This window comes from Pithys albifrons, chromosome 3, assembly GCF_047495875.1.
Source record: "Pithys albifrons albifrons isolate INPA30051 chromosome 3, PitAlb_v1, whole genome shotgun sequence".
NCBI lineage: Eukaryota > Metazoa > Chordata > Aves > Passeriformes > Thamnophilidae > Pithys > Pithys albifrons.
The window spans coordinates 37,142,949-37,170,309 of record NC_092460.1 but is presented as its reverse complement, the minus strand read 5'-3'; the positions used below and the strand labels follow the sequence as shown (position 1 = coordinate 37,170,309).

Sequence of the window (27,361 nt, the reverse complement as noted above, 5' to 3'; positions counted from 1 at the left end):
AAGCTTTTATTGTCTGACGGTCCAGATTATAAGGAAATAAAAATATGCCATGTATAAGCCAGGCAGGGCTCTGAAACTCAGATCTGTTATTGTTGAATTTAGTAATGCTGTTATAAAACAGCTTTGCAATTGTTCAGTTTAAAGGACATTCCCACAAGTTTTTCATAGAGTTCATCTTGCCTAAATGACTTAGAAAATTTGAAAACAATCCCAGAATCTACTTTTAGCAATTACTTTATCTTTGTAAGAAAGAGTGAGGTGGTGGCTCTTTACTATGAGCAATGGAGTCACACCTAGATCCAAAATTGCTCTGAATTTTAACACTCCAGACACAACTTTATTAGTATGCTTAAACCCTATTTTGTTCAGATCGATGTTTGTTATAGCTCTGAGAGTGCCACCAAGGATGCATCCTAATTTATACTCGTGTGAGAGACGGTGTGATCTGTGACAAACCAGATTCTGATGTAGTCTCATTTTGGAAAGACTGTTTTCATCACGGTGGTTGAAGGGGGAGATATTAAGGTGCTTTGATCTTTCCACCCTTTTTTTCTGAGGACATTAGCTTAAGTTAAATTGAATAGCTTGTCTATCTTTGAATTTGGAGATGGCCCTGATCAGGGCCTGATTGGAGGATTGCCGGGTGGGATGCTGGGGGAATATGCAACAGGGGATGTGACCTCAGTTTTCTCCGTGTGCCCCTCTAATTACTGGTCCTGAGTGTGTTGTGGGACAGGGTGAGTTCTCCTCCACTCCTTGCAGATTCAGATCTATATCTTGAACGTCCGATGAGCTGTCCACACGCTTAACCTGATTCCTGAGAGCAGCCGTGTGGAAGTCTGCGTTGTGTCTGCTGCTGATAACCTGGACACCGGCTACTGCTTCTGGAGCTGTAGCTCCAGCAGTGTCTCCGCTCAGCAACCGCCTCCCGCAGGAGCCGAAGCCCTGTGCGGGGCCGGGCTTGCCCGGGTCAGGGTCTGGCCGGTCCATTCCCTGTCCCGCCAGCCGAGCCACCCTGGGGTGCTCGCGGCATTTCTGTCCCTTGATCGCGGCGGGGAGCAGGGCAGGAAGAATGACACTGAGGAGGGGTTTGGTCTGCTTGATCGGGAACTATAGTGGGGACGTATTTTTGCCCTCCTCTTTGCTTCTCCTGCACTACAGGGAGGAGATGCTATTGGGAGAGGGAGGGCCGGGGAGACAGGGCAGCGGCTCTCGGCTCCCGTCCCTCGCCTTCCGCCGGGGGCTAGTGCCGCCCCCTCTGAAGAGCTGGAGCTCCCGTGGTCGGCGAGAACCGCTCCCCACCCCTTCCCATGCGGAGAAAGGCGCGATCGCCCAAACTCCTGGGAGGGGAGACACCACCCGCCGCCGACTCCTCTTCCTTCTCCTCCTCCTCCTCTTCCCCCTCCCCGCCGCAAACCCCGAATAAAAGGGGCGGGGGGCGGCAGGATGCGCCGCTCGGCGGAGAGGTTGGCGCCGTCGCCGACCGCCTGATGCTGCCGCAGTTCGCCATTGCCGGGCACGGCTTGGAGCCGAGCAGAGGGAGGCGGGGGACAGAGGCGGAGGTCCAAGGGGCAGAGGAGCAGCAGCCCCCTCTGCCTGGCCGCCCCCGCGGGCCGCGGCCGCCGTTCTCCTCGATGCCCGACCGCCGCCGGCGGGGGGCCCCAGGGGCTCGCTCCTGTCTCCTCTGGCTCTTTGTGTTGCTGAAGGTAAGTGCTGGGGAAGGGAAGAGATGCGGGTCCCCCCTTCCCGTGGGCACAGAGCGCCCTCCACGCTGCCTTTGTGTGTTTTCCTGGGGGGACCGCCGCGCCCGTGCATAGCCCGATGGTTCTGCCTGCTCCGCCTCTCCCGCGGGACGACGGAGGCAGAGGCGCATCCCTGGCTATCCCTTCTTTGTGCTCCCGCGGGATCTGTGTGTGGATTTGGGGGAGCGACAGCGAGCAGCCCTCTCCGCCGTGCCCCGGGTCGAGATGCGCTCTCTCTCCCACATCCCCCTCCAAAGTTACCCAGTTCCTAGCCGAGGTGCTGGGAGAGGGGCGATGTAGCGTTTTGGGAAGCGCTGTCTCGCAGACCGAGCCGCGTCGTCGCGCTGTCCTTCAGCACCGCCCGGAAGGCGCGTCCACAGCGCCGGGCTCTCCCGTAAATCTCTTACCTTTACCCCCCCAAGAGACCTGCTAACGAAGATGTAGCTAACAAAGGGGAGGGTAGTCTATCGGTTTGTTTTTATCCTGGCAGAATTGAACGTTCTTTTATGATCAGCTCTGTGCCATGTTCAGGCTCAGCCTGTCTTCTTGGCAGATTAATTTTTCAAAGTTCTGCCTAATACTGCAAGCTTGGTTTCACATGACATTTTTTATCTTTGCACTTGCGCTCCTTTAATGGTTTCTCAAGCATATTTAATATGCTTCGTGTAACTTCTGAAATAAAATGTATTTACTGTCTAGGTGAATACTGCTGACTATAAATGCCATTGCCACAAAGAACAGAGCTCGGCACTACTATAAACTTTGTTGTGTATTTGTCAGTCACTATTAAGGAGAGCTCTGCAACTAAGGACCTGACCTTTCAGAGTCTTATAATTGTAAATGTTCTGTGGAAATCATCAGGACTCCCTGTGTGAATAAGAGTTTGCGGGATCATGTCCTTGAACAGCAGTAGTGTTGCTTCTAAAATTGACATTGCATTGACAGAACTATTTAAAGGGAAGCTTTCACAGCATCTGCTCACATATAGTAGTCAACTGTCAGCTGTCTCATTTTCATAACTGCTGAAACATACATTTATGCAAGATAAAGTGTTAATATGCAGAAAAAAATTATTCCATAGAATTTTGTGATTAAAAAAAAGTAAAACAATTATTTTATAAGAAAGTAAGAGTGGGGATATTATGGCCCAGCAGAAATATAAAGTTTCTAGTTTGATCCCAAATACAGAACTGCACACAGTTTTCAGTAGCAATTTTATCCCACAATCACACAGTTCGCATTACTCTAAATCCTGGCTTTTTAAAAAAGAAATTAAGTTGTTTTGGTGATGTGTATTTTTTACCAGCACTACTGTGGTAAAGCAAGACAGAAAATAATAGTTGAAATTTGTAAAATACTATACTTGTAAAATACATAGTAAATCTCAAGAAATTTGGTCAGGTGTGAAGGCATCCAAGGCCTCAGGTTTGCATTCTGTTGAAAAGTAACCATCACTTCTCACTTGAATAAAACAAACAAATATGGGACTGGAAAGACAAAGAAAGTTGATGAGCATTAGCAGAATGTTGTAATGTAAGAGAAGGTAAAGTTGCATCTTCTGATAGAGGTGCATCTGTATTGCCTTGTGTGACTAGATTATGACTTTGTTAGCAAGTCTACTGTAATTAGTTATCTTGTGTGTTATTATCAGACAGACACTACAATAAGAGGAGAAGTGTCATTTCAGAAGACAATTGAAGTAAACGTGGTTATAAGAGAGAAGCTGGGGAAGCAAGAACAGTGCTTATTTCAGATCACCACAGTAGGACCATTTTCCTGAGCCTGAAATTCACTGAGTTTTCTTTCATGTCTGTGTAATTCTTTGCTGTGACAAATAATTGAAAACAACTAATTTCAAATCAAGGCTTTCCCTAGTTTTGTGCTGTTTACTTGTTGAAGCAATACTAAAATTATCCAGCCTTAAGTTATTAAATTGATGTTTCATCTAGAAGTTACTCTTGTTGGGAAAAAAGTGGCATTGAACTGATGAATCTGAAGACAGGCAAAACTGGTGTCTGTGTACTTGCTTTTTCAATGTTAGTAGCCCAAATGTCACTTGCTAAGCTGAATCTGCTTGATGTGGCCTTGATGCCCATCTGGCAATTTGTAAAATCATTTGCACAGTGATAAAACTGCTCAAAGCACATTTTCTCATCTCTTCTGATTGTTGTTATTTCATGGTGCAAAGTAATGGTGCCAGTTTATTTCAACTCCTGACATTGTCTGAAACTGCTAGAGGGGATCACATAGGGATATTGCCCAGTACATGTCATGTGCCTGATGTTGCTCACTGGCTATTAATATTTAGTTCCTTCTTTTACAGTGTGATGTGAATGCTTTCTGTGCTTCAGGGTAGTACCATAACATTGTTTTTGGAAATACAGTGATGTGATCTTGAACCTTGTCCTGGGTTGAGCTGGCAAAATGCCAACTGTCCAAGACAGAGTGAAAAGGGTTCCTCCTCCCCCCAACCAGCTAAGGGGAAGAGAAAAGGGAGAGAGGAAAAAAAACTTCCAAAGCCAGGTCTATGCTGAAACTAACTACATGTATGTATACAGAGAAGAGAAAACTAAGAGAGAGAACTACAATATAACACACACTTACACAAGTTATGCATATATAACAAGGAATAATTTCCCACTTCCCAATTAATACAAAGCCCATTACTCTAAATTCATAAGCACTCCAAAAGACACTCAGCAAGAAAGAGAAAGTATAACAGCAAAATATTTCTACTTCCCTGAATGCAAACAAAATGCAAGCACAGGCAACAGGAGCAGGGCCTAGCATAAGTAGAGGAGCTGCTAGATGTCCTCCTCTTAGTGCAGCCATGATGGAACTAACTAAGCCACTCCCACACACTGGATTTTACACCCTTTGAGATGATGTAGTATGGTATGGAATACAATATTATTGGCTGGAAGAAGTCAGCTGTTAGCTAACTCAGCCCAGCTCAAATCAGCTGACAATCCTAGGCCTAGCTGAACTTTAAAACCTAAGTTTAGGCCCACCTGGCTAAACCCATAACAAACCTTTATCATTCTCTTTCTTCAGTACTTTTTCTTATGTCATGGGTAGTTTAGAAATCAGCAGAAGAAAGGCATTGTATGTCAGCTCCATATTAATGTGAATTTATAGTACTTTTTATTGGAGCAGGGCTGTGTCTTGCTTCTGAGAAAAGACCCCAACTATGCTGCTATGGGAATCTCTTAATATGTTACCATTTTGCAATGGGTCTGGGTTCTCTGCTGTTTCAATCAGAATGGATGGAAGGCAGCTTGCTCTGTAGTCATCTCATTTTGGTGTGGCAAAGGCATGGCTGATCACAGCTGAAAGGAAAAGCTGTTCTTCTAAATAATGAACAACAAAAAGGAGGCACATTCCCTGATCCCCATGGCTGATGTTATCTTTCCCCTATTTTTTAATTGCAATTCAACAACCTTTCCTTAGTCATACTACAGTGAGTTTTGACCAGTTGAACTTCTGCTCTGGATTATGTGACTGATATGTCAGAGGTCCCATCCCATGCTGTTGGTAGTTTGCATCTCTATGACTTTATGCCTTGTTGTATTATTTTTGTGGGACAAGGTAGAGCTCAAGAAGACAAAAGCATCTTGAAGAAGCCAAACCTGATGCTGGGACATGATTTACAATCTGTTACACCTCCAAGATATTCTGACCAGTGCTCTCAGTAGGAAAATAATGAGAAAACTGGTTGTCACAGTAGTTCCATATATGGACTAAACAGGAGGGATGACATTCTTCAGAAAAACTTTTTACAAATAAAATAATCCATCTCATATCTCCAGGAGACTGAGATGTCTGTATATCAGTCTTATATATACTCTTCATATAAAGCAGCAACACCTTCTTTCTTCCTCTTAGCAAGGACAGCTTTCTGTGTCTAGCAGGGTAGAATTCTGTCCAATACTACATCAGTTTATGGAGCTTGGCATCATAGTGAAGTCTTAATTCAGGTTTACATGGACCAAGACATTTAAGGAGATTCAGATTCTGTAAGACTTTACTCAGCTCAACCTTACTCAACAAAGGAAATATGTTTCTACTGGTATAATTTTCAAGAATATCTACATCTTAAGTTAGTAATCTGAAGCAAAAATCATACCATCAGGATACTGCCTCTATCTGTGGGAGAAACTTTTTTAAGAGAAAGGCTGATTTCACAACTGGGAGCCCCAGTGTGTCACCACTCTTTCCTCCTAGCTGGGAAAAGCAATGTGTTAATGTGAATTTTGGTATGGAGTCCTTTTAGTACCTCTTCTCTCTCCAAGAGATTGTGGCTGAAGCTCTTACCAGGAAAACAAGTTTGCTTTCTTTCCTTATGATTGTATTCTACTAATATCTTAACAAAATAAATTTAAAAAATCCCAACAACCAAACCTATCTTACCAGTTCATTTTTGCTTGAAAACAATTGTAAGGGTTCCTCATGATGGGACAGGCTCAGAGGAACTACTGAGGTAAAAGTCTTTTCTGCTAACCACTTGTCTGAGACTATTCAGGCTGTATGGGAGGAAAAAATATCCTACCAGAAAAAGCATACACTTTTCTTTTTAAAAAAATTTATTATCAATTGTCATCCTTAGACCAAAACTTCTACAAGTCATGTTCTCTGTCATTTAATAATTTTCATGGGTTATTTCTACAATGGGGTGATTCTAGAGGGCAAAGCTAGAGAATAGGATGATTTTGCCAGCTCATGTTTACAGAACCGTAGTAAGCATTTGCAAAACCCTCTCTGCTTGTGGAATAAGAGCCTGCTATTACCCTTTGGCAAATTTCTGGTTTCACTGTGGTGAATTGACAAGTGGACCATTGAGAAAAGACCTTTAATGCCTGCAGGAGTTATGAGCCTGAGACTGAAATTGCGCAAGGTCAGTAAGGCAATTTCTAAGTTCAGCTCAGTCAGAAGCTGCACTCAAGGGTGATCCCTCATTTGGTTAAGATGGGGACTGCTGAATAAAGACTTACCTGTGGTGATCCCATAGCAATTGATTAAAGGGCTCTCAGGCAGTGTGCTGGCTGAACTTGAGAAGCCCACTTATCTCTGCATTTCTGCTGTCACCACACAGAGCAAACCAGGAAGGTCTTGAAATGACCTTACAGAGCTTCAGAATGAATATAAAACTGAACAAAGTCTTCTGTAATTTTTTTTCACATAGTCATATGGGTCAGGAAAATAAATGTCAAAAAATAAACCTTTGAAAACAGGTCTATTTGCTGAAGGACTTAAAAAGCTCAGTTAATTTAGAATCAAAGTGTTCTTTAGAATTATTTGCCTTTTCCATTGGAGAAATAGATACTGTCATCTTGACCACTCTTATCTTCTAGTAGACTAATGGTTCCACTTTTGTTAGACAGGATTTTAAAGATTCTATTCTTAAGGCAAAAATTAATTGAATGTAATTTAAAGAAAGAATCAGATTTTAATAAATGTTAAAAATGCTTCAAAATTAAGATGTTTACAGAGTTTAGTACTTGGAAGTACACTTATAAAATGAAGATACCAGCTTATTGAAGGTTTTTTGCAGACAAAAACTATTACAAATTATTTTTGATTGAATTTCTATCAATGTGTAGTTGAAAAGAGGAAAATCTTTGAGAGAATTGTGGCAACATATGCTAGCTGCCACACATGTAGGATAACAGGGAGATACTTGAAACAGAATGGTTACCTTGCTTTTTATAGCACTGTGTAATCTTGAATGAATGCAGCCAGTGAAGGGAGCAATTCCTAAGGGAGGTGTTTGGTGTCTTTATGGCAAGCCAAACATGATGTGTTCCATTTTGGGAACTCCTTCATTCTTATGCTAGGAAGTTACTGTGGTTTTTAAATGGAGTTCTAGAAACAAAGTGAAATACATCATGTCTGGTTTGCCATAAACATAATACATTGTACCAGAGCAAAAGTAGTAGTTGCTGTGCTCGAATGACTATTGGCTATGGTTATCTCTGCCGTTTCTCTTCTTGCACATGTTTAGAGAAGGAATGCTTTACAGTAAGCATCAGTGATGGAAAAATTGGTGACAGCTGATAGGAAGAGAGAAGAGAGCTAGCAGGAGATGTTTTTAAGGGAATTAAACTCAGCTTTTAGTATACTGATCTTCAGGTGGCAGCATGGATGTGAGAAGAGAATATATGGAATAGACACTCTGACTGAGTAGAAAACGTAATATATGAGATGGAAAAATTTGAGTAGGGCATTTAAACACAAGGACTGAGCACTTCAGAGGAGCTGAACAGAGATAACAGAAGTAAATAACTCAGAGCTATTATCCTATGTCAGTCAGAGATTTAACATGAGGTAGTTGTTTGGAAGATATGAACCTCTTGGGGAATAAAAATCCTAAATTTCTTTTTAGGTTCTCTGGTAAAAACAGATAAGGTTGCCTGTCAGTCTAACGGAAGTGATTTTGAAATTATTTAGCCCTTATGTATTTTAGTTTATTGAAGCATAGGGTCTTCTAGCCATGTCACAAGGGTTTGAACAACTGTAGCTCCTTTGTGCTGTCTAAACTTTAAGTCCTACAATTAGTTATGTTGCCTTCCATATCATATGAAGGCCACGTCTTTGGGATGAGAGCTAAGTTGTCAATCAGATGGACAGCTCCTTTAAATTTAACAGCTTTCAATAATTTTCTGGAGACATCGCTAAAATCAACTGAGAAGGGACTGTTCTTGAAGGCCAAGATGAGTCCCTAGAGCGACTGCAGGGTTTCCCAGTTGTCTTGTTCCCTTTGTGTAATCTGCTGTTTGGCTCCTGTCTGTTATCTGTACTGCAGCTATTCAGTATCATGTCTTCTTTGTTCATATGGAAATCATTTTAATATGTAAGTAATTTCATCATGGAAAATCTTTACTCCTTGCTGATCTGTTGAACAATAAGGAATGGTCTCGTTCTACTTAAAAACAGCAAGGAATTTTAAGTTCAAGCAAGAAAACAAACAAAACACCAGACAAAACACCATAACATCCTATTAAATAGGGTGAAGAACAGTGGAGAGAATTGGTAGGGGAAAACAATCCACAGAAAGAATGCTAATTAGTGTGCTCATAAGGTACTGTAAGTCAGAATTAAGAAAAAAGAAATGAAGATTTGCCAACAGCAATGAAATTAGTTTATTTATTATTTGCTTAGCACTGCTGTGCCTATCTTTATTCTGTATGCAAAATATCTGCAGACTCTGCCGGAAGTCTGAAAGATAGACACATCAAAATAAGGATGCCCTAGATAACGCAGAAATGATTATCATATATGCCAGTTGCTGTTATTCTCAAAGGGATGGTATACCTTCCAAACAGAAGTCACACTTGCTTCCCCCGGGAGCTGAGCAGAGGGGTTTTTCTTGTTGTTGTTTGCTACTTTTGTTTTTTATTTGGTATTGATTTCTACAGGATGTTGCTCTTCAGAGCTTCTAGAAGTTTACTTCAGTTTAAATCATCAAAAATTAATTAATAATCAATGCAACTTTAATCCCTTCAAAGAGAACCCATTAACCTATGAAAAAATGTTCTAGCTCACAATAGTTTCATGAAAGTAACTGTAAGCAGGGCAAGAGATGAAAGAGAGAAACATCACTCAGATATTTTTTTCAAAGAGAATTTTTATTCCAAACACAGAAAATACGTAATATTTTATTGCAGTCAGCTTACTGTAAATTAGGAGGTTTGGAGGTTTTTTTTATAATTTTATTTCCCTAACTTTGCTGCCCCTGCCTAATATTGTGCTGATATTATCTTGAGTCATCAGTGCCTGCTTCTGAGGAAAAGATTATGATGTCACAAAATCAATATCAGAGGATCCTATACTGTAATCCCTTTTCAAGGAAGTCCATTAAATCAATGCCTCTCCTTGTGTGAGTAATGACTATAGAATCAAGCCCTCTAATTTCGCTGTGTGAAGGAATAAGCAGATGGGATGGGATTTTACATAATTAACTCACAGTTATTAAATACAGCAAGAAAAATTATGACATTTTTTGAAAGATAAATGAATACATAGTGAATATCTAAGTGTATTTCAAAATGATCTCTGGTATAAAATTACTTCTCAGTTGCATTGCAAAATAACATGTTAAACCAGAAATGCTTTTTTATTTTTAAACCTTTTGAAAATTAACTCAAGACTTCAAAGGCTCTGAAGCCCCATCAGGTTTCCTCAGCAGCACTGGGGGGAATCATGAAAACTACAGAATGGTGGCACCATATGATGTCACCAGCATTTAAGTGAAATTGAGGCATTCTGGGAATAGGGATAATAATTTGGTCATCTCACCTGTTGTTTACATGCAGTGTTAATGTCTGTTAGCTGGAACCAGAACTGATTGGTTTCCTCTAATTCCTGGGATGCTGGGAGCTATCAGGAAGTCTGCTGTGCTTCTGGGAATGGATCCAAAGTCCAAGCAAACTCAGTGAATGTTTTTATGTTGCTTTAAATGGGCTTTAGAGCAAGCTGTATTGGGAAGTACTGAAATCTCATCTGGGTGATGCTGTGAAGTCTGACATGCAGCACAGAGCCAACTGGGATGTGCTAGTGACCTTTGGCTCACTGCAGTGTCAGTAGGACAAGCTGGAGTCCATGGCATTGTTTTGATTTTGAATCTGAGTCTGATAGATTAAAAAAACTCCATCAGATAAATCCTAAGCAACTTTCTTGTTTAAAGGAGGAGCTCTCTATTGGCAAGAACTGGTGTGTTTCAATTCACTGCTGAAGCCAGTGTAGTAGGACCTAATGTGAGTGCTTCTGCTCCTACAAGCAGAGCCCTTTTTGTAGGGAAATTAAGATTTGCAACTAGCACTGGGCAAAAAATAGGGTGCTTTTCTCCAGGCAGAGCCATCAGTCTCCTCTTTCTCTTCCTCTGCACATTTCAAGGGCTGTTTGAATAAGAGTTCAGATTTAAGTACGTTTCAGCTGATGCTACAGCATTAGCAAAGATACATGGATGGATGGAAATCAAATTCTACACCAATACCAGATACTTATTTGTATCTAAATCTGAAAAATACAGCTATCCCTGCTTCTTTAATAGGCTACCTGAGTCAAAAGCTGTAGCAAAACCCAATGACCATCTGGGCCCTTTGAACTTCAGAACATAAACTGCTCAGCTCAGGTGCATCCTGAACACAGCCATTGTTTCCTAGACTCTTTCACTTACACTGTTCCACTTAATTAGAAACCTGTAGACTTCCATAGCTGTGATAACACAAATTAAAATGCCTGTTCAGAATATGCTTATCTGAAATGCAGAAATGAACCAAAATTTGAGAAGTAATTTAAGATTGATGTCTGGAATAATTTTTCTCAAATACACCATTAGATTAACAGCTTGCAATGAGTCCAAGTTACATATTGACTTGTAGAACTGCTCTTGCTTGGAGGAAACCATGGTGAAATCAAACCCTCTGAACTCTTTGCATGAAGATGAGACAAATGGATGTGTTCTTAGATGTATAAGCAGAGCAATTGTGGAGATTAATGGAGCTCTGTTTCTGCATGGACCTGTTTCTGTTTGCTTTAGAACTTGAGAATTAGAAGGCTGCATAGTCAAATTAAGAGCATCAGTAAGGAAAAAAAATTGATTTGGCCCCTTGACTACGGTGCTTCACAACAGCTTTAAATGGGATCTATGTCAATATTTGCTGCATATTGTAAATATGCTTTAAAAATACAGAAATTGGGGTTGGGGGTTTTTTAAAATATTTTGTCATCTATGCCCCAAACTTTGCAGGAGCCTTTTTGACAAGTATTGTGCTTGAACACTATGCAGCCACTTCACCCTGCATGGTGGAATAGGGAGGAGAAGCAGAAAAAAACTCCATTGGGATAACAAGTTTTTAAAATTGAAATAAAGTAATATACTATAAAATAATAATGAAAAGAGAAATAACAAAGAGAGGAATAAAATCCAAGAAAGACAAGTGCAGGTGCTGGGGTCTGTCAGTTCTGGTCACTTTTCAAACATCACCTCCTAAGGGCACAGGAGCAGCAATTCTCAAATGTTGAAAGTCAAGCAGTCAAGGCAGAGGGCCAGCTTGGGTGAGCAGGAAACTTCTCTTGTAAATAAAGCAAAAAAGAAAGGTGTATACCCAGTGGAAGCAAAGCCAAGTATATGGGAAGAATTCAGAGATGCTGCTTGCCTCTGTAGGGAGAAAATTCATGCAGCCAAAGCTCAGTTGGAGTTGAAAATGCCAGAAATGAAGGGGACAATAAAAAGAGTTTTTTCAAATAAGTAAGTGACAACAGGCAGTATAGAAATATCATCAGCCCATTACAGGATGAGGATGGTCACCTCACAAACAGGGACAGAGACAAGGCAGAGGTGTTTAATGCTTTCTTTACCTCTATCTTCAACACAAATGACAGACCAAGGGAGTCTAAGTGCCCTGAGCTGGAGGACCATGACTGTGAGAATGATCAACTCCCAGCCAACCCTGAAACTGTGTGGGATCTGTTGCTCCAGCTGGACCCTACAAATCAATGGGGCCTGATGGGATTCATCCAAGAGTCCTCAAAGAGCTGCTGATGTCATTGAAAAACCTCTCTCAATGATTTTTGAGTGGTCTTGGGAATCTGGAGAGGTCCCAGCTGACTGGAAGCTGGTGAACATTGTCCTGATTTTAAAGAAGGGCAAGAAGGAGGACCTCAAAAACTACAGACCTGTCAGTCTCACTTCAGTACCTGGGAAAATTATGCAGAGGATTATTCTGGGAAGTATTTATAAACTCCCCAAAGATAATGCAGTCATTGGTCACAGCCAGCACAGCTTCAGGAGAGGAAAGTCCTGCTTGTCAAACCTGATTTCCTTCTACGACAAGGTAACCCAACCAGATGATCATGGAAAGCTAGTTGATGTAATCTTTTTGGATTTCAGTAAAACATTCGATACTGTCTCTCACAGTGTCCTTATGGACAAAATGTCCAGTACACAGCTGGATAAACACATCATGCAGTGTTTGAACAGCTGGCTCACGGGTCAAGTGCAAGAGGTGATAGTGACTGAGGGAACATCAGACTGGCCACCTGTCCCTAATGGGCTTGCACAGGGCTCCTTCTTAGGCCCTGTGCTCCTCAACATCTTCATATATGACTTGGATGCAGGACTGGAAGGGATACTAAGCAAGTTTGCAGGTGACACAAAACTCAGAGGATCTGTTTACTCCCTGGAAGGCAGGGAAACCCTGCAGGGACACCTCACCTATTCAGAGGGCTGGGCATTCACCAGCCATAGGAAGTTCAACAAGGGGAAATGCTGGATTCTGCACCTGGGATGGGGCAACTCCGGATGTATGGACAGTTTGGGGAATGAGATGCTGGAAAGCAGTGCCATGGAAAGGGACCTGGGGATCCCAGTTGACAGGAAGTTGAATATGAATCAGCAGTACCCTGGCAGCCAGGAGGGCCAACCACGTCTTGGGGAGCAAAGTATCGGCAGCTGGTTGGGCAGGTGATTGTCCCTCTCTGCTCTCCACTGGGGCAGCCTCACCTTGGATATTGTGTGCAGTTTTGGGCACCACAGTATAAGAAAGTGTCCTAGTTGAGCAGGAGGGACCAGTGGACACTGTGTGGGGGTGATCAAAGCTGTGTATTCTACCCCCTCTATTCATTCCCCAAGGACAATGGGCCATTAGCAGCAGCTGCCCAGGGAGTCATTATCACCTTCACACTCAGCCTGAGGGAGCGGAGCTGCTAATGGGCCATCAACAGTTCAATACCCCCTGGCTCCCAGAGTTAATCACCCATTGTGTGAGTCCCCGCCCAGGGGGAGGGACTGAGTGCTCCCTGAGGGTACATAAGTGGTGGGTAAGAAGACTTTGGTAACTTCTTGTCGGATCCAGAGGAGCAGCAGGACCTCGACAAGAGGAGATCACCACTCTCGCCCAGACCACAGCCCTCGCCTGCACCAACAGGTTTTTCATTTCCTTTTGCTCTGGACTTGGGGGAGCCACAGGGGTCTCAGCACAAGGGCAAACAAACCCCCTTGGGTTTGTGCCCCAGGACACTGGGTTACACTGCTGGGTTTTTGTGAGTTGAAAGCAATTTCTCTTTTGTGTCAGTGTTTTTATTGTAATATTATTATTAAATTTTAGGCCTGACTTATAATCTCTCTCTTGTGGTGAGTTCATTTCCCCTGCTGGTTTGCCTTTAAACCAGCACAGAAAGACATCGAGCTATTGGAGAGTATCCAAAGGAGGGAAACAGAGATGGTGAAGGGCCTCGAAAGGAAGCTGTATGAGGAGCATCTGAGGTCACTTGTTCTGTTCCACCTGGAGAAGAGGAGACTGAGAGGAGACCTCATTGCAGTTACAACTTCCTTTTGAGGAGGAGGGGCAGATCTCTTATCTGAGGTGACCACTGACGGTACCTGAGGGAATGGCCTGAAGTTGTGTCAGGGGAGGTTTAGGTTGGATATTGGAAAGAGGTTCTTCACCCAGAGGGTGGATAGGCACTGGAACAGGATGCCCAGAGAAGTCGTCACAGCACCAAGCCTGACAGAGTTCAAGAAGCATTTGGACAATACTCTTGGGCACATGGTGTGACTCTTGGGGATGGTCCTGTGCAGGGCCAAGAGTTGGACTATGACCTTTTTTTGTCACTTCCAACTTGGCAGATTCTGTGATTCTGTGAAGTGATGCACAATGTAATTGCTCACCATCTGATGCTGACCAATGTCCAGCCTGTTTCTGAGGAGTGATCAACAGCTCCTGGCCAACTACCCTCAGTTTATCTACTGGGCCTGATATTCTATGGTATGGAATATCCCTTTGGCTAGTTCAGGCTAGAAGTCCTGGCCACGCTCCCTCCCAGACTAATATGCACTTGCTCACTGGCAGAGCATGACACCTTGAAAAGTCTTTGACTCAGGTTAAGCACTACTTAGCAACAACTAAAGCATCACTGTGTTATCAACATTATTCCCATACTAAACCCAAAATGCAGCTCTCTACCAGCTACTAGGAAAAAAATTAACTGTCACATCTGAAACCAAGATAGCAAAGCAACATATCAGAGCCCAGTTAGCTAAGGCAGACATCATTGTTGATAGTGGGACAAAGCAGTTTTTATGTATTGCTTAACAGCATAACAATTAGATTCGAATTTTTCCTGGTAGGCATTACGACAGAAGGTGGTGGATGGTTCAAGTCAGTAAGTGTCCAGGTGGAGGATACAAATTCTGGCATGTCTGTTACATGATGTGTGAGTGTTCAGCTTGGAGCAGAGCCAGAGTGCCTTCCCTATGGCCTCACCAGAAGGACTGGTGTGACTGGAATAGTTGCAGGTGATATTATTTCATGTACAAATAAAACATATTTGTGAACATTATAAGGTTAGGAGATAAAATGGAAAAGAAGGAAAAGAACAGAGGCATTTTGAAACGCACCAGAGCGTATCTTGCAGGCTTCATTTCTTCCAGTTATGGACAAGGTTATTTCTGCATCCCTTCTCTTTTGGGAGCTAATCTTTAGTAAAGATATAACCTGTTTGGAAACTGGCTTTTAGTAATGATGTCTTGTAATTACTTTATAACATCCACTGGTCATTGTCAATATGTAATGTGGGTAAAACTCACTTATTGATCAGGGCATTTTTATTTTTATGTGGAAGATTTTTCAATTTTTTTCCCCCAGAGGGAGGGATTTATTGCCCTTATGAGTGCTGGTTATATGATTAAAGCATATGAGAGCTAGTGGACTACCATAGGTATCTGCTCTAGCTGGCTCTAGGATGACAGTAGTGCTGATATTCCTCGCTCCACTGCATAGCTGGAAGGGTATAGAGGGCAACTGCGGGATGTGAGAAAAGGGAGAAGCAAGAGATTGCACCAGGGGTGTGGAGAAAGCACAACTCAGAATCGTCCCCTGCTTGTCATCAAAATGGCAAAGGATATAGTATAGAGGAGTGTCTCAGAGGATACAGGGACACCTCTAACAGTTTAGAGTCTTACAGTAATTGAAGCTGGAAGGAGTGTCTGGAGACTATCTGGTCTGAACCTCAGCCCAAAGCAAGGCCAAGTAGGTCAGGGGCTAAGGGCCATGTCTGGATCAATTTTTAGTATCTGTGATGATGAAGATTCCACCACTTCTCTGGACAACCTCTTAGGACCCTGCAGGAGAGGAATGACAGTCAGTTAAGTAATTTTTAAGAATCATGAATTGGGATGGAAAATATGAAACTGTGTTATTAATGTGGCTGTTTTGTTGGAATATTTTTTGAATTAATTAAAAATAATTTGGGCTGTCTTTCCCTGTAGAATTTCATATTCTGAGTTACAGTCAGAAGCTTTATGCTGAACTCTGCTTGCTTCCTTGCATTCATGAGTGCCTTGAAACTTGAGCTTTAAATATAATATCAAGGATCAAATTCTTAGTGCTGCCAGTGTTAGAATGTGCCTTAATTATCATTTAAATGTTCTGCAAAGTCACTTCCCAGGTTCGCATTTCTCAATGCGTTTTTTTGATTTGTTATATTCTTTCTTTTTTTTCCTTTTTAAAAAATTTTTGTTTCCTTCCGAGTTAACACATCTGGGTTTTACAAGCTTAGGTCTTAGGCATGCAGAAAACCATTACAGGTTCACCATGGGGGTACTTGTGAGCAACATGAATGAAAGGCTCATGGCATAGGACTGGCTTAGTGCTGGAGTAGAGGAATCTCTCCTCGCTGCATCCAATGAGAGAAACTTGTATAAATCAAGGTGGAAAAATACATGTCTCAAAGGAATATGTGAAATCTTGTCTAGAAATTTCCCTTATGCTTTTTGTATTGATAACTGAAGCACCACTCCTAAAATCAATAGACGATTACAGGGACTCAATACACTTAATGAGCTCCAAAGGAACAGTTACTTTGGGCTGTGATTACTCCACATCATACTAGCATTTTATTACTAATTATTTATAGTGTTGGAGAGGAGTATTAATTTGGTGATCCATTAGCTTTTTCACAGATTTTGTCTTAAAATGGTTAGCTCATACTTTCAGATGTTTATTTGTCTGTTCTAGAATGCAGATTTCTACTTTTTAACTGCAGAATACAGAATTTAAAAAAAATACTTCCCTCCCCTAGCCCAAACCCACCAAAACCCCCTACAAAAACCCAAATAAGAAAAGCCTCCCCACCCTAGTTTAAAAAGTCCAAGATGGTGATTTTTCTATGGCCTTTATATTTTTTAATTGTGTTCCATAATTCCTGATTTCCAAACAATATCACTATAAAAAAGCCTTGTGCTTGTATGTTTAAAAAGTCAGATCTTCCAATGAATAACACAAAAGCATATCTTACAGTTACAAAAAAATAGTCTCATAATATCATCTGTTACAGAAACAAAACAATGCTTTTTTCCCTGCAGACCCTACAATGCCAGATTTAATTTATTTTGGGAAGAAAGAAAGATTGTTTTGTAGAATGTGCTTACCACTTGAGAAGTAAAAGGTGTTGGCAGAGAGTGTGAAGATATACTGGAGAACAGAGCTTATATGGAAGCAGATGAGTTTATGGGGAAAAAGGGAAAAACCTCTGCACTACTTTATATTCAGCATAAAAGAAATTGATAGAAGGGATTTTGAGATGTCAGGCATGGACTAGGGCAGATCAGCTGTGCTCAGACTGTGGTTTCAGAAAGTTTGGTTCTCTAATTCCAACTTTTTTTCAAAGCCAGATTTAGCTATGCTGAACTCTCTGGCCTCCACTGCACAGGGTGAGGGTGGTGAGAAGGAGGAAATCTTGAGGTGTGCTTCACACGTTGCTGAGCCCAGCAGGGCTGCAGGGCATGTGGGAAAGGGTTCCAGGCTGATATGACTTAGCCACAGAGCACCTTGCCTGCAGCACAGTTTAAATGCATGATTTCAGTTGATATTAATAATTTGGAAGGTTTATAGATTATTAAAACAGGAATTGCCTGACAGTAAAATGTCACATGGATACAGGACTTTTGTATATACTGTGGTTTTTCATAGTGTGTTGAGGATTTTGTCTTTAAAAAGTTTAAAGAACAAAGTCTAGTGGTGTCAGAGGATGCCTTGAATTGATCCTTAATATTTTTGTCCAGAAATGCTACACCCTGTTCCTCCAGTACTTTGTGGTGGATGTCTGGTAATCACTGGATGCCAGACTGGATGTGAATTTTTTCAATTATAATGAAAAGTCTTTTTGCATTAGGAGATGAACCCCAGCCTGAATGAGAGGAAGCGAGATGTGCCTATCCTGCACCCAGGAATGCCCATTGCTATGTTAAGAAGGCTAATAGAGGGAAAGAGGAGTGTTCCCTTTTGCTGCTGATAAATCCATCTCCATGCTGTTAGAAATGGCTGTAAAATGGGAGGTCTCTAATTTTTCTCTGCTGAAATGGTCTAGTCTCATTTATCTCTTCTCCTCTTTGCAGATTGGCATATTTCTTCTGTATGCATTTTTATCCAAAGTCATTACTTGGTATGTTGGAGTAAAGGTCCTATCAATTTTTTTCTCTCCTTTGCTGCTTTTTACCCCCCTCTAGTCCCTCTGTTTCTAGAGATGTCAAGCTAAATAATTGATGATTTTTTCTGATGCCAGAAGGCCTTCATAATATGCGTGTTAGGGTTTAGTGTATTTTTCTTTTCTGCATCTCAGTACTTTCAATTTGTATGCAGAACCATCCTCTTACTAGGAACTCCTATGCCCAGAGCTGAGGATTATGTTCTTATCCAACATATGTACTCAGCCCGAAATGCTAAATCTCTGCTACTAGAGGAGCTGAAAGATGTTATGGTTAAAGTAACCAATCAGATCAATCTGTAAATCATTTAGTTTGAGAGGCAGGATAAAGATACACCTTGACTGAGTCACTTGACCAGTACTAACTCATAAGTTTAAATACTGCTGTTCTGACTGTGATGGATTAAGCACATATGGTTTTTAATTTAAAAAAAAATCAGTTTTGTGACAGTGATGGGGGAGTCTCTGAGGATGCTGTTTTCTACAGAAACAGTTGGATTTTGGTAGCTTGTAGCATGTGAACTACAGAAGAAACGTGGAAACAGGATGATACTGGGTCCTGGCTTGTTTCCCCCAGGTTGCTCCTGGGTGGTTCCCCCACCCCCTCAGCCAGCCTGATTTCACTGGGCAACTAGAAGGAGGGCTTGACCTGCTGCTGTTCCTATTCCATCCTGTCCCTATTGCAAAAGCCCACACAGGAGGAGAAGACAAAGCAGAATAATTTACCTGGCTTTGTAGCTTCCCCCAATTTTGTGTCAGGAGTTGGTTTTTGATGCTGGCTGTCAGCATGTACAGCTGCAGCACAAGCGTGGCTTCATGGTAGGACATGGGAGGATGGGGGCAGCGACCTGCCCAGGTGCTGGGGAGGATCCAGCTGCTCTGGTATCCTAGCTTTCCCTGCCTGTGAGTCATGCCAGGGCTCATGGAGGCAGGTGGTCAGCCAGCATTGCTAATATTGCTTTGCTCTTGGTACTATTCCATCCTTGCAGCTCTGTACTGGAGAAGGATGCGGTATTTCCCCATTTTCAGAGAAAGACATCATTACCGGTTGTGGAGGAGACTGCAACACCATGCATTCAACTGGTCCTTTCCCTCTGAGGTAATTAGTACCCTATCTTTTTCCACAGTGCAACTGGAGGGTGCTAGTACATCTCTCTCTGACACACAATGAGTGCAAGCCACATTGTGGAACCTCAGCACAATGTTTTCCAAGGACTTACATTACCACTTTTATTATCATGACAGAGTGCTGAATGGCATCTAAAAAGCTGGCAGGGAGCTTATCCATGGATAACCTGTAGGTTAATCTGGTTTCCAGTTTGTGAAACTAGGTTTGGTACTTGAGGAGGAGTCAAGGAGCACTTCTGAGGCAGCATCTTGTTGAAGAGTTAAAAGAAATTTCTAGCAAATTGAAAAGACAAAATTTTTTTTCCTTTCCCTCATGAATTAAATACTACATGATTTTTTTAATGGGCAGAGTTAGTGGATGTTTTATTTATTAATGCTGTGCAAAAACTATTGTAGGTGTTGGGCATTCAGAAAGTTTGAAAGGCAAAATAATAATTTGGATTGATCTCTAAATATTATTTTATAATTTTTGCAGGGATAGAGAAGCCTAAGAAGCTTCCCAGCTAACATTACTTTTCTCTGGAAAGTGCATTTCAGTCCTAAGCTGTTAGCCCGCTCTAAAGAAACATAGAGGCAGGGCAGGTCAGTCAAGGAAAATTCAACAACTAACAACCACTTGAGGGTATTTGCAAATAGTTGCAATTGTCTGAGATCTGTGTTTTTCCAAGAATAAAATACTCGCCAATTTCTCACGTTTATCCTTTCTAGTGTTTGTCCCTTTGGTATTGATTCCTTGGCCTGTTTCCTCTCCAACCCGCTTCTTCCCCTTCTGTTTCACTTGTCAATCCTGATTCTCCTCCATCTGCACTTACTCTGCTCAATCCCCTTTGGCTCACATCCACCCTCTAACACCCCCTTATCACCTAAACTGTGTAACCTCATTTCTCAAGTATTTTGCTTTTCATTTCTACATGAAATTGTATTTCTCCAGTAAACATTTTGGATTGCTTTTTATAACAGTCAAAGAAAAGGCTTCTTTGTACACACCATTTACAGCTATTTAGCTCAATAGTTAACTTTCAGTGGAATGCTAAATTGTCACAAAAAGACTATGATTACATGAAACGACTATTTTACTGAAGATATTTTACTGCTATTCAAGTAGAGATAATATTTCCCAGGGAAAAAAAGGAGCCAATTACTCAGCTTATTCACCTATACTATGAATTCAAATGAACTTTGTCTAAAGCAATGTTGTTACACTGATTTTTATGAAAAGTAGCTAAACTCAGCATCAGTCCCTGTGACTTTCAGCTCAGCTGTCTGTAACTATTCTGGTTTTCAGAATCTTGTCCTTTTTACAGTTCATAGAATCACAAGATAGTTGAGGTTGGAAAGGACCTCTGGGGATCATCTGGTCCAGCCCTGGCTCAAGGAGGGTCACCTAGAGCTGGATGTCTAGGACTAGGTGCAGGCAGCTTTTGGATATCTCTGAGCACATATCTCCACATGCTCTTTGGGTTGGCATTATACCACCACCAGCTGGCTATGGGAGACCATCACAGAATCAACAAACAGCAGACCTCATACATATGCTACTGTAAAATACAAATAGATTTGTTTAAAAACTTCTTTTTTCCCCCAAAATAAAAATTCTTTAGAAATGGTTGATTGTCTTTAAAATATTATACTGTAATCTTACTAGGATGGACGTTTCAAGCCTTTGTGAAGAGCTTAAAATTGATGTTTATTCTCCTGCCACTACCTTCACCTTTTTATAGGAATCATTTAATGCAAGTTTGTTTGGGTATTTTTGTCTGTCCAAATATATGTTTCTTCCATTTATCATACTCTAAGCTTTCTACTGGATAAATTGGTCCTCCTTTAAACCAGGACAGGTTGATGGCCCATAAAATAGTTTTTCCAGGACTATTGCTATGGTTATGTGATTTATACCAAGGCCTTCTTAGAGTTCAAACCCCACAATTGCTAACAATGGTGGGGCTCCCACACAACCTACTGGAATTTAATCAATCACATTATTAGCAGAAATGCTTCCTCTGAAAGGTCTATTATCTTGCTTTTGAATATCACTGTTTGTTCCAGTGTTTGCTGAAAAAACAGTCACTCTTGTCAATTTATGAGAGCAAATAAATAATGAACCAAAGCCACCAAAGCTTGTTTTGTGAAGGTTATCTTCAGAGAGTTTCCTGGAGGTCTCCAATCCATGAACGGAAAGCTAGTGGCAAGGTACAGGCTCTGACATCCAAGGAATTGAATGACAGCTGTAAGCTGTAGCTGGGGATGATGTGAGACCCCTTCAAGAGAGGTGTCCTGCTAAGGACTCAACAACTCTGTGGCTTCACTAGTGTGTGGGGATCTCAAGCAGGCGGTGTGGTTGGAAGAATGTTGAATGGCATGTGGATCATGAAACAAGGGAGCAGAGAGGGTCTGAGCTGTGGAGGTAAAGCTGGGGCACATGGTAGGGACAAATGAGCAAGCCTCAGGGTGCTGTGCCTAGACTCAGGTGGCTTTGTAGATATTTCCTCTTCTTCCTTGCAGAAATACTGTCCAGACATGACTTTACAAATCATCCTCAGTTTCTGAACATCTGATAGCCAGAGCAGGTTGGGTACTGCTCATAGGAACTACTAGGCTGTGGAGCCTTGCCTAAGCAGTAGGTCCAACCCATGTGCAGGATAACTTACTGAGTTAAGAGGCAAGAGTTGTCTTTATGCTTATGAATGTGTTAGGAGAAACTGCAAATGCCTTCAGAAGCATCTGCATGTGTGTTTCTATACAAGTCCAAGAGTTTGATTTCCTTAATAACACATTAACACAGTCCCAGGTGGAGCAGCAAGCCAGTAGCCTAGAAATTTTTGAAAGAATCATGCTAAGACTAATGCCTTTCATGTCCTGTAATGCATTTCCTAAATGGTCATTTTTAATGGGCAACAAGAACAAATAGTAATGAATGGCCAAAATTTTGATGAAGACCAGACCAATTATAACCTTGGGAATTCAATTGCCTTCTGGTAATCTCTAGAAATGATTTGTTGTAAAGTAAGACTGTTCTAGATGTACATAGCTGTCACTTGAAAAAGAGTCTAGAGATGAAATACATTCAAAGTATTTGCCATTATTTAATAAAGTGACCTGAAATCAAAGCATTTACTTGTTTTTAGGTTTTTACTTCAATAAAGTTTCTGCTAAAGTGGAAGCATATCTGCAGATTAGCATGGGACAAAGGATAGTTAAATCCTGAGTCCTAAAGATGCTGAGTGGGGTAGAGAGTATTAGCACTGGTGTTCACATACTTGCTAATGTCTATCTCATCTTCATAGGAAAATGAAAATTAATGATGCAGTATTTTATATTTTAATGATTCCATATCTGTGTTTAATTGCAGTTTGTAAACCACAAATCTTACCTTCCTGTCATTAACATGCAATGAAGCTGCTGAGTTTTATTTTCTGTTTTGTTTTAATTTTGTAATTATAGATTATGTCATTTTTAGACAGCTTACAGCTGGGTATCTTGCCCATGGCACACCTAATGCAAATCCAGAAAGGGGAGTAAGATCCAGGAGAGAAAACAGCTGCCTGTTCTGATCACAGGAATGAGCGATTTATTGAATACAAACTAAATTTCAGTCATGAGTAATGCATTAACATTAGTATTACACCATCAGCATTGCCCTTCTGCCCTTAGTAATAACTACAGAAAGTTCACCTTTAAATTGTATTCAAATTTATAATTAAGCATTTTGAGTGATGGCTTCATCTACTGCAAGCAAAAGGAAGTGATTTACAATGTCTGTCAGTAGAACATTTTTATATGAAGAGAGATTAACAATCAGAATTTCAGACTCAACAGCATTTATAATTCTGAATTATCTGTTTTAATGCAAACGCTCTGTCTTTAAACACTATGCTCTGTCTTAGTTAGGTAAAGCAACCATTTCTTGTTTGACTAGTCCCCTAAATTAGTGACCAGCCTGACACCCTCAGGATCATGCTTTTGCATTGTTTAATCCATTCCAACCTACAAATTGAGAGAAAAAGAGAAGAAACTGGTCTCTTACATACAGAGCACAAGAGACATGGCTTCAGATCTAAATTCCTCTGGATTTATTTTCATTTGTTCATTTGGAGGTGTGGTTTAGTGATGAACAAGGTGGTCTTGGGTTATTGATTGGACTCAATCGTTTTAGAGGTCCTTTCCAATGATCCTGTGATTTTAAGAGGAGACTCCGGTAGGCATCAGTGAGCTCAGATCAGACTTCTCTCCATGTTTTTTGGGAATTTCTGCACTGTAGAAGTGGTGTCAGCAGAGCTGACCAAAGTAATGTCAGTGTGACCCGGTGCACTGCTGACATAATGAACAGAGTACGCTCAGGCAAGGAGGCAAGATCTGGGACTGGTCCCCTGTGCTGGTAGCAATTACTCACTGGTCCTTTGGCTGGATGGGTCTACAGCACAATTGGGATACATGAATGTGTCTCAGGCACATGTGCATAAACTGGTTTTAATGTAATCAGGTCAGCTACCGTTAACAGCAGAGTTGTGGTGATGTGGGCTTCAGCTGCAGAGTGTGCAGCCTGCACTGAAACTGATGTTTGCATTGCTCCATAGCTAGTGGGCACAGGGCCAAACTCCCTTCCCCGTGTGTTATCCTGTTAAACTAAGTGGGACTTCTTACATGAGGGAAAAGTAGCAGAATTAGACTGTGAAGCATAACCATATTAAAATTGCTTGGCAATGGACTGCAGCTGGATTTGCAATAGGAGCGCCCGAGAGCGATGGATCACCAGCCTGTGTTGGCATCAGGTCCACCCTTCACAAGAGAAACTGCTTTCTGTGCCTTGGCCATTGCCGCTGAGACCCGGGTCTGGAGTGAGATTTGTTTTACCTCATATTAGCTGTTAAAAAGATGTGCATAAGCTGGGCATGAGCTGTATATTTTGCTCTATACTCAGTAGAGAGGAGTGGATTATGTATCCCAGGTGTTTCCTATAGGTGCAAAGGTGTGATAACTTACCCTCCAAACCCAGTCACAGATAGCATGAATTCAACTTGCTCAGACCAGGTGCCCCAATAGTTTCAGCTGGGACTTACATAAATCCAGTGACGAAACTCCACATTTTCTGCCAGCAGCCAGCCCCTCTGCCCAGGAGTTTCTTCCCTTATGGCTTGTATTGTCCACATGCTGGCTTTTCTTGCCCACATGACAGCACAGGCAGAGGGATTTGCAACAAATTCCAAATAAAATGCAGCATTGGAAATTTCCTGGCATCCTTGAAAACTGAGATTCAAATGAAATTTCATTTAAAACCTGCTTGTAAATTATATGGAAAAGTGAAAAGTACCGTTCTTCCAGCAGTGCATGGCAATAATTTTTGTGGGTCTTTTTTGCTACAAAAAAATCATATCATTTTGAAACTGACAACTTCATTAATAGCACAACTGCTCCTGGGGATTTGGTATATGGTGCTGAAAGAATAGATGTCTGGAAACCTTGTACATACATTTCCCACTCATTATTCAAGAAAAAAATCTTTCAGGTAGTGGAGAGAAAGATCATTAATATTTTCTCAGTACCATGTTTTCCTTGGGTGGTGTTTTTGTTTCTGCCCCCTTTAGTATAACGGGTTGTATAGGATTGTTTTTTGTATCAGTCTACAGCATTGCCAAAACCTGACATGGTATTTGCACAAATTTCAGAGCTGATAGGAGAAGCAGTATCTGTAATATTAATTAGGCATCACAGTGAAACCTGCCTGACCTCTGGTTCCGCTATAATTTTGAAACTCCCATTAGACTCGTTGGATGTTGTAACTGAAGTTCCTGTCTCTTAAATGCACTTTTTGGGCTGCGTACGATATGCTGCAAAAAGCAGACAAATTTCAGTATCTCTTGTTCATGAAAGCTTCTGGGTAATTTCAGCAGTTTGAAATGAAGTAATTTGGATAAAGGTTTTCAAAGCTCTGGTAGAGATTTAGAAGAACATTAATGGGAGGTGAATATTAAAGCTTCAACCAAGTGTTTTAAATCTAGTATTGATTTCCACTGCCATCACAGAGTTAGGATTTCACCCTGAGGTCTTAGTGATGAAACTAGCCTGAAACATAGGCAGTCCTCTTTCCCTTCTATATTACAGGTTAAGCCAAGAAAGCATGGATGATACAAAGGAATAGTTATTAGTGACTTTCCACTTGCTTTTTTGGAGATGGAGTTGGCCAACATTTTTTGGATGCATTTCCATTCCAATGAGCACTTCTTCTCCACTTAGATGTAGAAATACTGAAGAAGCATGAGAGAAACATACAGACTTTGAGATGGTTATCTAACCTGTTAAAAGATTGCCCATGTGATAGTTTGATATCATGCATCCAAAAGCAAGGCTTTCTTATGCAGAAGAAAACAAGGCCAATGGCTTGTATCTAGGATATGTCATAATGTAGTTTTTCAAACTGTGTTGTACTACTCATTGAGAAGTAAACAGGAGGCGTGTCATTCAATACTAGATTTCCTTCTCTCCAAAGCATTAAAATCTTTAATTAAATGTAAAAAAAAAAAAAGTAACTTGACTTTTAGGGTGCATGAAAAGCCATATGATTAGTCAGTTCTGACTACAGAAAACATAACCTATGTTGGATCCTCAGTATCACAACACAAATGCATAAGGGTTGAAGTACAGTCATAAGGTAATTTACTCCATCAGCCCCCAGCTTTTGGATCTCCACAGACTGTAGAAGTTTTCCAAATTGTTTGTGCTGGTTATTGTATTGTTGTCTATAGATTCCTACTTCTTGTATTAACCTCTATACAAGTAGCTAAGAAAATTTCACTTCTTTTGGCAAGCAGTTCATTAGATTTCTTGGCTAGCTTTTAATTTTTGTTATCCCATCCATGAAAGTGACAGGAGGTGGCACAGAGATCTTATGTTAGACTGAAGGAGAAACAGTAACATTTATTCTTTTTAAGCTTAATCTGCTTATTAAAAGTGACTTGAACTCATATGAGATTAATTTGTAAAACATCCTCCTCACTCCTCATAGGTTGAAATATCAATGCTAGAAGTAAAATTAGCTTTACATACTTCTTATGGTACACAGTGAAACTACATTGTCTCACTTTATATTCCTTGCTGGGTTCCATTTAGTAGTTTGGGTTTTTTACTTGATTCTCATAGTGTAACATGGTGTTGTGGCAGTTCTTTTACACAGAAGAAAAAGTTTGGGGCATTCTTTGATTGCTTAGGTATGTTTTTTATTATTATATTTTTGGTTTCCTTTTTTATGTTCATGTTTATTGAATGTTCTTTAAATGTTCTTAAAATATTTGTGTGCCAATCAGCCTCTATAGTATTTTTTCTATTAACTGTCTGTGTTATTGTTTTTACAAAACACAGTTTTGAAGCTCACATTGGTAGCACCCATTGAAAGGTGGAAATTGGCCTTTGAAGTGTAGTGTGAAATGGACTTGACAGCTGTTTGAAACAAGCAAGGCTGGAGATGTGGTTCACAGAAATCCTTCTGGATGCAACCCATTTCTGGTGCCTGAGTTTGAGGGAAATGGGTCAGCAGATTGTGCCAGTGGATAAAAGATGTGGATAGGATTGTCTGGTTGCTTTGATTTTGGGGATGTGTCAGATTTCTGTATCTTCTTTCTCTTTTTGTCACAGTAAATTTTATTTCCTAGATTTTTGGTTCAGGTGTCATTCCTTTTCAAATGAGAATAATACATTGCTTTTATTACAAGTTGTACTTAATGTATGTATTTCAATTATTCATATCATGGCACAAGACTTCTATGTAAAATAGTATGAGTAGGTAAAAAATCCCTCATACACTGCCTGATAATTAAACATATGTCAAGACTCATAAGCTGTGAAATCTCATAAAGTAATGCCTGGATCCTATGGTAATATGATTTTAAACAAATATTTCTTGAATAAAATGTGTGGCTAGGAATGGTTTTTCTCACTTGAAAACCGAATAATAACAGCAGTGCATGGTAATAGTTAATACCCATGTGAATATTTCCATTTCATCTGCCAATCTT

At 40.9% G+C, this 27,361-nt stretch overlaps 1 protein-coding gene across 3 annotated transcripts in view; it reads left to right on the top strand.

Annotated features, from left to right (window-relative positions):
* The first annotated feature begins 1,263 nt into the window (after window positions 1-1,263).
* Window positions 1,264-27,361, top strand: part of PTPRO (protein tyrosine phosphatase receptor type O) — a 163,116-nt gene continuing 137,018 nt past the window's right edge. For all 3 annotated transcript variants that reach the window (XM_071551391.1, XM_071551389.1, XM_071551390.1), the window contains exon 1: window positions 1,264-1,706. In XM_071551391.1, coding sequence (XP_071407492.1) covers window positions 1,311-1,706 — 396 coding nt within the window. In that variant the 5' untranslated portion in view covers window positions 1,264-1,310. The remainder of the gene's footprint in view (window positions 1,707-27,361) is intronic.